The sequence below is a fragment of the Pezoporus occidentalis genome, unplaced genomic scaffold (genome assembly GCF_034315485.1).
Source record: "Pezoporus occidentalis ecotype Australia unplaced genomic scaffold, CSIRO_AGI_Poc_V1 ctg127, whole genome shotgun sequence".
NCBI classification, from domain to species: Eukaryota; Metazoa; Chordata; class Aves; order Psittaciformes; family Psittacidae; genus Pezoporus; species Pezoporus occidentalis.
Genome location: NW_026913071.1, coordinates 1,562,501 through 1,574,542, shown reverse-complemented (window position 1 = coordinate 1,574,542; position 12,042 = coordinate 1,562,501). Strand labels below are relative to the sequence as shown.

The following is a 12,042-nucleotide window of genomic DNA, read 5'->3' as shown; positions in this document are numbered from 1 at the left end:
TCCTCACTGAAGTTCTTACTGAGAGAGTAGAAACCAGCTCCAGCCACAAGCCTTAAGAGCAAGTAGAAACTGCTCAGAGGAGTATGGGTTACAAGACTGGGCCTTTCAATTAACAAGCCAGAGCACAATTACCCAGCAGAAGCAAAATTAAAACAGAGAGCATTAGAAGGAAGGGTACTGTATTCATGGCTAAAAACTATTTTTTTCAGTCACTTGGGAAGCTTTTAATCTCTAAATTAAATCTCCTTGTGTGACATTTTCATGCAGACATTGCTTTTTCTCCATTACAAAACCCAAACAGATTAACTGGGCTTTAACCATCCGGCGAGCTATTTGCACACTTGAAAGACTGTTCACAGAAGAAAAGTAAACAGTCTACAGACGTTAATCATATGTTTTACGATAACCATTTAAAAGCTATTCCCTGTACTACCATTATTTAAATGAGAAGTTGACTATGTCATTCACTTGCAATACCCAGGGATAGCGAGATGGATTCCTTTTAAAGCCATGCGGAGTTAGCATTAAGCACAATTAGAAGGGGGCCCCAGTTGAAGCGTAGGGAGTGAAAACCAGTTAATGCACCGCCTCATTCACGGGCTGGAGTTTAGATAAATTGTCTGCACACACTGGGGCTGACACAGACTGAATGCTTTGTCAAAAATTCAGTTTCTGATGTACTTTCCTATTAACTAGTTGGGATTCGGATTAACAAAAACAAAACCACTGTCACTAGGAATTCAACGCAGCCCGGAGAAATACTGACGCTGACTTCTCTGGACCCTCAGGTTAAACAGGGAGTCTTAGAAAGTTAGAATAACATGTAAATTCTACTCTGTAACACCAATAAATCTAGTCAGGGTTTTACACGGTGCTCTGTATTCAAGAAGGCTGCCCTTCAGGCTGAACTGAGACTTAGGCAGACTTACACTGGGGAAAAAGAGTTGCAAGAGTAGAGCTGGAGTTAAGTAGCTCGAGTGGATGAAAATTCAACATTATAGGAGACAAATGGCTGAACTCCTGACACAGAAACAATGGGATTTGGGGAAGTAAAAGAGATTCATGTTGAAACTGGTCATGATCCACCACCTTTAAAATTCCAGCTGCAATTTTGTAAGTGGAGATCACAGAATGTACATGTTTAATACTCTGGGTCATGCATGCAAACCAAGCACCCAGTAGATTGAACTACCAAGTGGGGTATCATGCTTGCAAAGAAACACATTCACAAATGACCCCACACATGCAACTCTGCTGTCACCCTGTAGAAGCTTTAAGAACATTCACCCAGTAGGTTTCCTTCTGAAGCCTAATTGGCTTAAAAAGAAACTATTTTGTCTGCGTTCTTGCATGTGCTTGACATTTTACATGCCCCCTTTGGTGCTCCAGCATGCAAAATCCTTCCCCCCACACTCCTTTCCTCTAACATGAAAAATGGAAAGATCCACCTGCGCACTCCCAAAAAATCCCTAAACTATTTCCCACCTACCTGTTTTGGGATCTACGTCGGCTGGTAAGTGTGGAGGAGGGTTTCCCGGTGTGAAGTGCTCATTGCTGTACGTGATAAGCGGCGTAAGAGGGTGTACATGGTGCGGGTGCTGCACAACTGGCACTTTGTTAGACTGTCAAGAGAAAAAGGTCGATGGCATTAGAGGAGCGCTGGGTACTCCCACTGCAGCACAAGGCAAGACATACACAAATCTGAGAATCCAAGATTTCAACACAACTTTTCCAGATGCCTTCTCTGCGTCACCCCTGCAGTTTTCCCACCCTCTTGCTTAAAACCTCCTCACACGCTTTTCCCTACTCTTGAGTTTCCTTAATGGTTTTGACCCGTCGTGCTCCCGTATGGAGCAACAGCAATTCTTCCAAATTTCTCCTTTTAATTTTGCAGTCTTGTGCTTCACCTCCACGCAGGCAGACTCCTCAGTGAGGGGCTGACAGAGCCCCCCACTTAATTAGCACGAGACCCAAACGCTCACTGACCTGCAGGTCTTTCCCCTTCCCCTTCCTGTCCTCACTTTCAGTTCTGCATTTTACTGCTCACTGCAAATACTCCAGATAAAAAGCGTTTGTAGTGCAAGACTATTCCCTTTATCAGCAAGCATTTGGCTGATGAGCGATCACCTGCATTTTTTATATATATACATATTAGAAGAGCTGATTAATTATCAATTCATCAGACAATGCTAATAAATGGAAGCTGGATACTGATGAATTAGGCTACTAAAATATTCAGCTATATAAATAATGGCAAAACTACAGATAAAGCCATTGAAATTAACATTCTGGTGGGGTGAATAACCACACAGATATCATGAGGTTTTCTCTGTCACATTCCTAGTTTGTGGGGGAGAGGAATTCTTTTTCTTAAAGAAATAAAAAAAAGAAAGGAGTGAATGAATGAAAGGAAAAGGCAGGCTGAACTGTAACTTACCCTTACAAGATCACAAAGAAAAAATTAAGCTGAAACAAGCGAACTGCTGGACCATTTACTGCGAGTAATCCAATTGCAAAAAACCCTATTCCCCATAGAGGATTTTCACTAAAATCCTACAACAGGGACATTTAACCAGATTAGGTACCAGCAAAGATAAAGAGGCTGGTATTAGATGATGAATGGATTAGAGTCAGGTTTCATTTTAGAATGTGTCTTCATTTCCTTTTATTACTTTAAGTAAGGAACAACTTGCATTAACATCAAGTAAAAGGAATCACATTAAAATGAAGTAGTGATACGACGGTGGCCCCCGATAGCGCCGCTGCCGCTCAAGGTCTGCCAGCGCCCTCCTGCTCACCCTCCTGCCCAAGGACAGCTCTGACCCCACCACTCACTCCCCAGCACCCCCAAACATGCACCCTTGCCATGCTCCTTTAAACAAGTTATGATCTGATCTCAGTCTGAACGCCCTAAGCTTCCCTTAAAAGCATTTCAGAAGTAATTCAGTTATTTTCCAGGAATGAGTTTCTAAGACTGGGGAGGAAGGAAGAGGGGAAATGGACTGAGAGCTAGGAGGAAAAGAAACATCAGTCTTCCCCGAATAAACAGGAAGCCCCTCCATGGTGCTTTGGTCAAGCGAAGCTTCACCTTCAGCTCTTGCAGCCTCCTCCACCCCAGAAGGCTCCCCCAGCCCCAGCTGTATGTAGCTATTTGACTCACCCCTTTGAAAACCTGCAGACAAACAGTGCGCATCCAAAAGAAGCAAGCTGAAGAGCGGTGCTTATGCTTCCCACAACTTTTACCATGTTCATCCCTTTTTACAGCCCCTTACATGGAACGATTTCCTTCTAACACCACACACACGGCACAGGAGAGTCCCACGTCAAGTGGCCACCAAGCAGGACACAGCGTGGTTGCGAAAGCCAGCCCTACGAATTACAGCATGTTGTGTTGCTCAGGTTGTATGTCAGGTCTTCTGACACCTGTTCAACCAAGGACAACTTTTGGCCGCACAGATCCATAACGGTTTCACATCAGAGGAGCTATGGGGACTTAGCTCCTTAACTCAAGACAAAGGAGACGCTCTAACCCCAAATCTCTTCTTTTCCAAGTGAACCAACCAAAGCAGTCCAAAAGTAACTGAAAGGTTTGGCAAGGGCTTCACGTAACAAACTGCAGTACACCCCATGCAAACTGGCAGGCAGCTACTCAACAACACATGACTTTATAAGCAAAATGGCCAGTTGACCTGGTTCACAAAAAAAAAAAACAATAATTCCCAATAGGAGGGATTTTTGCTGGCCTAGAATTGTGTGAGCTCTTGCTGTCAGGTAACCTACAGTGTGGCTGGTAGCTGCTATAGCCCTGTGCTCTCCCAGGTCTACCTTCCCATCACTGCAAAAACTCCTCGCCCACATCCTGACAGACACTGAGGGCTGTCTTCCACAGAGGGCTTATTTTCATAGAAACTGGACCTGGTTAGTTAAATAAGTGAGTGACAGAATAACATTAAAGGGTCACACTTAAGCCGACAAACAAGAAACAACAGGAGAAGAAAGCTGGACTTACATGCCTGTATCACTAAAGCCAGATATACCACAGGGGGCTACATGTAAACTGTAGGAAATTACCACCCACTGCTTGGAAATACCAAGACCCCCACAATATCTCCAGAAAATGGTGCAAAATTATTCTGTATTTTACTTAACCTTTTCAGAGAAAAATAAAAAGCAAAAGGGGAAAAAAAACCTCACCAACAACCAAGAGTTTGAGCCTTATGCCTGCAAACGTTTCCCCAGGTAAGTCATTTTTATTTGGGTGACTGCCCTGCAATCAAACAATTCATATAAAGGTACTGGATGTGAGGGTAGGATACTTTTTTGGCCACTGTGATGATGCTGCAGCAGAGGCGTGGGGAGAAAGTACCAGGGGAAAAGGGGAAATGCTCAAATATACGCTCTCTGGGACAGAGGAGTGTGAACCACTGCCCCTGCAAATCACTATCCAGGTCTAGGTTTGTATTGTGTTTTGCAGTTTATCACACACTGGGAAAAGGGACCGTAACACTGCTTTTAATAGCACATACAATTTGCAAGCCAAGCTAATCATGCCTAATATGCTAAATAAGCTGGTCTTTAAAAACAGCATTCCTGAAGTTAACTAAGCTTCCTTGGAAAAGAGGGAAAGAAAGGAAGAGCTGGGAAAGAGCAGGATTAATCCTGCACATGCATCTTCCTTTGAAGCCAATAAGAGCTTTGCCTGAGTAACAAGTGTGGTCCTAACCCCATCCACTGGCAATGAAAGGTAAACCACAGAAGCTATCAATAGGAAACACCTATTAGGTGACCTCAGCCTTCCCCCTGCACAAGGCCCTTCCCCAACATACATTTTGTGAGTACTTTATCAAGGGTAGTTTTAAGCTAAAAGCCATTGTGAGATGAAGGAATTTCTCTGGCAACTTGAAGAACTCCATTTATGGCTACGTCAGGCACGGAAATGGGAGCTGCAATGGAACGCACAGATTAGCATCAGGGCATGTGGCAAGAGGATGGGAACAAGCGGAGATTTCTGGAGAGAAATCCCAGCACCTACAAAGTACCAAGTCATCTGCTGATAAATCATTCCTCTCCACTGAAAGCTGGGGTCTCATATGCTGGGTTAGAGGGCACAGTAAAGAACTGCAAGAAAACAACAGAAGTTTGCTTTTCTTGATAACCGCTGCCTGAAGCAAACCAGAGGAAATTGTCCCCATAGGGACTCAACTACTAAATCTCTCTATATGAATTTGAAATGCTTCTGGGAGTGCTTTAACACGGATGACTTTAAACAATAATGGAGCCCTGGAATGAAGACGAAAAAAAAACCCGAATACCACCAAACCCACAACAAATTCTGGATTGATATATTTTTGAGAGGGATACTGAGATCCAGTTAGCCCAAGTTCTGATAAGTGCCTTTAGGGAACAAAAAGACCTACCTGATCTTCAGATTTAAACTGCAGGGGACTGTGTGTATAAATTGCTGTGTATTAGTCTTTGTTGCATAGTAAGGACATTTCATTAACAGGATGAAAGATACTTCTGTGCGTGTACAGCCCAATTTAATACACCCCACTGATGAATACTCCCCATTTACTGAAGAAGTTAATACATACTGTATAAATCAATAGTTCCTAAGTCTCTGGAAGCAACATAAGACTTGTACGAGATGAAACACTGTACTGTGCACACACAAAGAGAAACCAAGCTTTAAATAGGAAGAGTTGTTACTGCAATTTCTGTTTGCAAATCTGCAGCTTGTTTGGCTTAGGTATTAAAAATAAGGTATCAAAATCAGAGAAAGACATGCCAGAGAGGCCAGAGGATTTGTCTTCGCTGGAGTAATGTGTTTAGTAAAAGCAGGTCTGCAATAACGCCACCCAGGCTGAAAGGAAACCATCATGCCATTGCAGCATCATAGCGGCCAAAGCCTTCAGCCTTGGGCGGCAGGAGACTCTGCTCCAATGGATCTCTGGCCCAGCAGCCAAAGGCAGGACAGGGGATGCTCCTGCCCCAGCAACGCTGTGGGTACAGCCAGGAAGGGACCCCCTTCCCCAACCTGGGTGGCCTTTTTTAAGTGTCCTTAAGTTCTGTTTGTTAGGCTGTCCAGTGGGCACCCCCCGCCTACCCCCAAGCAGGAACATGGCATGGGATGGGGAATGCAGCATGGGAGGGACTGATCAGGCACCTGCACTCTGGAACCCTGAGTCCCCTCCCCTTCCTCCACTACTAGTAATGGAGGAGGAATGAGAGCTGGCCATTCACCTTAAAACCTATTAATCAACAGCCACTGAAAACAAATGGAGCTAGAGCTCCGCCTGTCTTCTTTTGCCATGTCCTCCTCTTCCCTGTTTCCCCTTTGCTTTCCCTTTCTGCTGAAGAAAGATGGGCCCTGAAAGTGCCTTTATGCTCCTAATACAATAAAACAAAAGCAGCACAGAGAGGGTTTGTCAGCCTTTTCCCCTCCTCCAGGGTGGATGCAGAAGGTCGACAGTGGTGTTGAATTAGCAGACCCTCCTGGAGTTGCTCCCTGGGCTTAGCAAAGGGTACCATTCAATACCAGTTCACATTAAAAACCAGGTTTATAACTTGTCGCCCTGTATTTTCCAGATGGTGCTATTGCAGTTACGCTGACTGTGGCCAGTGAAATGCTAACAGATGTTCCTGAGCTGCTCTGCAGCTCCAAAGATGCTCATAAGAGGAAAGTTTCTTTTTTACTAAAGGTTGATCTCTCCTTGGTTCAGCCTAGGAATGACATCTCCCCCCCCCATACCAGAAAACTAAGTTACAAGAAAAGGCGTATCACAAAATATTACTGCAAATACTAGAATATTCTTCCATTTCCAACCAGAGTCACTACTACCCGAAGCTGAGCACCCACCAGTAAGCATCACTCTTGCCCCGGAGGGATGCACCCACATCAGCAGCCGCTCTGGGTGGCACCCCAAACTTCAATAAAGGAAACTGCAAGCCATTTGTGTTAACTGAAAAGCTAAAGGCAACCAAACCCACCAGCTATATGTAACTCAGTCCTCATCTCCTTCCCAAGCATAAAAATTCAATGTCAGTGATGAAGCATTCCTGAAAAATAAATCAGACTGCATTTTAACCAGCTCTGCTCAGCTAAGTGGAGTCACAGTTTATTTTCTTAAGGATGCTTTCACACCTGACTAAGCATGCCCTCCTGAAAACTACTTCCCCTTGCTCCATTATAGCTGATACAGTGGCCTGAGCCCTTTCACAGTTTAATGTAGCTGATTTCTGCCTAAGGTCCTGCCCTAAGCTAACTGCCCATTGTAAGGGGAGACAAGGCCTCCATTGATAATCACAACTCACCCTGCTAAAAAAAAGGCTCGTTTTCTTCCTTCACACAAATGATGACAGGAGCACTGACAACCATGTGCTGGGACAATACCCCCCCTAGACAGAGCTTGACAAAAAAACCCAAACCCTGCTGCCCTCCCCTTAATAAATAATAGAAGGGGGGGAACAGGACACTGTTGCTTCCTTCTGCTTCTTCTTCCTCCCTCCCTGACCACTTCCCAGGCCAGTAAGTACCTACCTGCTCCTGCAAGAACTTCTGGCTTTCCAAAAGAACTCTGGGCTCTATTAAGTCTCTCAGACAAAACAACAAAATCAGCTTCCTGGCTTTAAGTGCCCAGCAATTCATTCAAGAAAAGAATCGTTTTCTTTCCTCCCCCCCTACCTTTAACTATGATGAAGTGCCCCCTGCATACTGGAGCACTAAGCCACTGTGCTTGACATTTTCGGCATCCTTCCTGTCAGGGAGCGAAGATGCTGAGGGGAGGGGGTGGGAAAGCGAGGATTTAAGATGTTCAGGAAATTTCCACTTAATTTCGCCAAAAGGCAATTATGTGAAATGATCTGGTGACAATTAGCATACGCCAAATTCTCCAGTGTAAAAGGGAAAGACCGGGGGTTTCAGCTGTCTAATTACTGCCTGTTAGTTCTCATGCAGGAGAATTAAAACCACTAGTAGTAAAACATTATTATTAAGCGGTGCTCACACTTTGCTTTCACAGCTCTTACCGCTGGGCTATTGGGTTCTTTTAAGTAAAAATAATAAACTTGGGGGTTTAAATACAAGTAAAGTGCTGCATTCTTGGACCATGCAGTGTGACTCTAATGTCAGTGCAGACCCAGACAAGCACCTGCTACACAGCTCTGTATTTTGAGATCCTTCAGCAACACCTGGAATTATATTAGGCCAGTTAGATTTTACCTTACCCATTCTCCTAATGTTTTACTGACAAAGAGAAAGCTCTCCGCTGCATCTTCTCTGCCTGACCTTGGCATACAAATCTGGACAGCTACCCCAGCCTATAGCCCAGAAAGTGTGGCCTCCACATACCCAGCCAATACAATACGATTTCTGTACCTCAAAATCAGAGATGATTTGACCAACAGGTGGATTACCCGTATCAGAAGGACAGGGTAGAGCTCAGACCCTCCAAGTTTCAAGCATCGAGGTGCCCACATAAACTTCTTCCATTACAAAACGAGAGGCACAGCTTCTTTCCCAACCTTACAAACACTTGGTGCTTTCTTTGCATACGTTAGTTAAATACTAGACAGATACTATCTCTCGCAGAGCAGGCAAGCCTTCGTTCATGTTTAACAAAGCAAAAAGCAGAAAGACTTGGCATGCATTAGACTAAAACTGAAACCCACCGTTTCTTAAGCAGAAGCAGCACAAGATGTGCTGGATACCAAACCACTAAGCAAAGAGACTGGTGAAACCTAAGCAGGTCTTCAAGAAACATTCCTGACCATAAAGGAGCTGAAGAGGGGAGAGATACAGATTGATAATGGAAGCACAAAAATTCAGAAAAGATGGGAAGAAGGGAGAAGTGAATGTAAGCAATAGGGTGCTTGTAATTGCCCTGATAGACTTTGTTTGTTAAGTGCTTGTATGAATACCTAGTCATGCAACTTTACTTCCTGCCTAGCACTCTCTAAACCACCACATTCTAAACAGCTTTAATTCTTGCATATAAATCTCTTATTTCAGCACCAGACAGACATATGCTGCGGGAAAAACAGCTCCACCGAATTTCTTAGGATATTTGTGATTTCTGTCTACAATAAAAACTTGAACACGAAGCTGCTAAAAAACGGCAAGAAATGCAGAAATAAAATTAAGATGCATGCCTATACCCACTTGGATTTGGCAATTTCAGCAACAACAGCGTTATTAAAAAACTAACATGCACATACATGCCCACAGACAGGCTGCCAAGTTTTCAGTGCAGCTTTTTCAAATGCAGTATTCACAAATTATAGCGGACTTTGCTCAGTACCGATACGCAACGCACGTAGCAAATGTGTATTAAATAGCTTTAACAAATAACAAAGCTCTAAAAGCACGTTTTTGTTTTTTTCATCTGCTAAAATCATTACACGCCATCACAAAACAACTGAGTGATGAAATTCAGGAAATCCACAGCCGATTATTTCTTGACTAAATTCAACAAAGTTTCCTTAAAAATGTGATGTTAAACACACATCAGTACTGAAACACCTTGCAGATATTCTGGAAGAAAAGAAAGAGGCACATTTATACAGTGCTGCCAGGCCTTTCACCCCAAGTCCCCATAAAAAGAAATTCCTCCAAAGGTAAAATGCTTACAAGATCTCATCCCCCAGCCATGTAAAACCTGTATACGCAACGACATGCAGTGAAAGAAGAAACATCTAAATAACTGTCCTTTTAGATTAATTCATTTTAGATCCATTCTACAGAATTTTATCCCTTGTTTTTATACAAGAAAAGGTAAATAAATCAACTAAGCTACTCAGGCAAAGGTACCAGAGAGCACTCAAGTGATAGAAATCCTCCTCCTGGATTGACTGTCAGCAAGCCTGGCAGAGTTGGAAAAGAAAAGAGCAGAAAACTCAAGACTGCCACAAAACCTCCGGTGAAGATACGTATTTAACCATTTTGGAAAGCATCACATCTATTTTCTGTGTACAGTCAGAGGCAGCCTACAGAATGGGCTGAGGGGTAGGTTTACTTTCTGTAATATATATTAATGAGAGAAAACAAAGTCTCATGGACTTCTGATAACGAACACAGAACCACTGTGTCAAAACACATTATCTCCTATCTATCGGCATTCAGGATTATTTCCCATACTCCTTTATCACTGGGTGAAATAATTTTAATGGAGTGTCCCTAAAATTTTCACCTTTTGCAATACGGCTGAGCTTTATGAAGAATTGAGAGAATTTAACAGAGCGTCAACCACACACAGGATCTAAAGCACCCAATTAAAAACAACCACATACTATTTTTAATCATTAAAAAAAAGAAAAAGATCTCGTTTTGTGTATGAGTTAAACCAATTCCATCTCCAAACCCCCTTAACTGTCACGTATGTGCCCTGCTACAAAACAACTTTTTCTCCTTCTATCAAAAAAAGATATCAACAAACATTTTTACCTTCATGGTTTCAGAGTTAAGGAAATAGCGTACTGAACTGAAGAAAGCTTTGAAGTGGCCCCCTCCGCCCCAAAGGAAAAAAAGGAAAGCAAAGCTAGTGATGTCATGGTCACTGTGTGAATGTATGACTGCGGATGTAACACACAGCTAACAAACGCACGCACACTTCTCCCTGGCTGGTAACCATTGTTCAGCATCCAGAAACCAGCCCCTGGAACCTGCTGCACACCAGGCAACGAAACACACCCCCCATCCCCAAACACACCCCGATCCCACCCTGGATGCATTGGAAAGAAAAAAAAACTGGTTCTCCCCCCATTCTTTCCATCAACCAAAACCCAACACCAGGCGGAGGAAGGGCAAAGAGGAGGAGTGCGACAACTCTGCCCCGCTGCACCATTGTGTCGCGACAAACCGGCTGTGCCGCGCGCTCCCCGTCACCGCTGCACAATTAAAGTGCCATCGAAAAGTCCCGCTTCCCCCTGCTGAAAAAGACGCTTACCATGAAATAAATAAATAACAACACCACCGCTAACAAAGGTCACAGCTGGAGATGCTTGCTTGATTTCTCACACCACCCCCCCCACCCCCCTTCTTTTTTGATTCCACACAGGAGGAAAGAAAAGGAGAGGGAGAGAGGGGGAGAGGGAGAGAAGTCACATCAGAAGTTCAATGGTCAAGATGGAAAGCGCGCACGCAGAAAGTGCTACTCACCCAGCAATTCAGATTGAGATGCCAGCAGCCGAACTGCTGGAAGAGAGAGAACCCAGAGGCAAGCGCTCCTCCTTTACCACTCAAATCTTCCATTCCCACTAAAATTGCATCCCTCGGGTACATAACAGCTTTGTCTTTCCTTCTCTTAACCTCAAAAACTTTTTTCTTTACTGTCTAGATGCCAATTGTGCTGGCTTTGTATTATTTTCCTCGCAGCTTTTCTCTCTTTCCCCGCTCCCCCCCCCCACACCCCCCACACACAACCTCCTTTACTTAAAGTACTGGAAAAGCTGTCTTAAAAGATCAAGATGTCTCCAGTTTTTTGGCCTGGTGTTTTCTGAATGCTCAAAATCCACTGTCATGTTGGCTGTGAGAAGTGTCTTATTTCTAAATTGTCGGCTGCAGTTATCAAAATTTAGAGAAGCCTCCTGTCTTTTCTCATATAGCACTTTACCATCATCCTTCCAGGGAGTGAGGAAAAGACTTCCCCCCCCCCCCACGCAGGTATGTCTGCTCAGAAGAGCTAAAAAGCAGTTACCTTGGAAATCAATGACAATGCTACTACAACCCAGGTTGCACAGGTATTACTAAGTGCAGCGAGCAAACGCCGGCCGGCCGTGAGGGAGCATGATCAGTTAAGTGTAGCAAGCAGTCACTTTATCTGCAAGATTGTCAAATCCCTCAAAACAAATTTCTTAGGGGGAGAGCTGTAAGAAAAGTGTATTTTCTTGTCATAGCACCACTGAGGTGACATTCGGCAGACCTTTACCATTAGCTCTGGTTTCTCTCCCACCCCCCTGCCCCTTTTCCTTTAGTATTTAGTATTTCTGTAAACCACAGACCCAACTGCAAAAGCGATGCAAGAGGAGCTTCAATATTGCCAGCGT

At 43.9% G+C, this 12,042-nt stretch overlaps 1 protein-coding gene across 32 annotated transcripts in view; it reads right to left on the bottom strand.

Moving 5' to 3' along the window:
• TCF7L2 (transcription factor 7 like 2) overlaps positions 1 to 12,042 on the bottom strand; it is a 177,796-nt gene that overhangs the window by 26,021 nt on the left and 139,733 nt on the right. For 29 of the 32 annotated variants that reach the window (XR_009962632.1, XM_062607873.1, XM_062607880.1 and 26 more), the window contains one exon: positions 1,490 to 1,622. Coding sequence is in view for 31 of the 32 variants with exons in the window: in XM_062607873.1 (XP_062463857.1) it covers positions 1,490 to 1,622 (133 nt within the window). In the remaining variant the exon portion in view is untranslated. Of the gene's footprint in view, positions 1 to 1,489; positions 1,623 to 7,540; positions 7,664 to 11,155; positions 11,374 to 12,042 lie in introns of those variants that run through there. The other 3 variants (XM_062607875.1, XM_062607876.1, XM_062607877.1) reach the window with 3 other exon arrangements.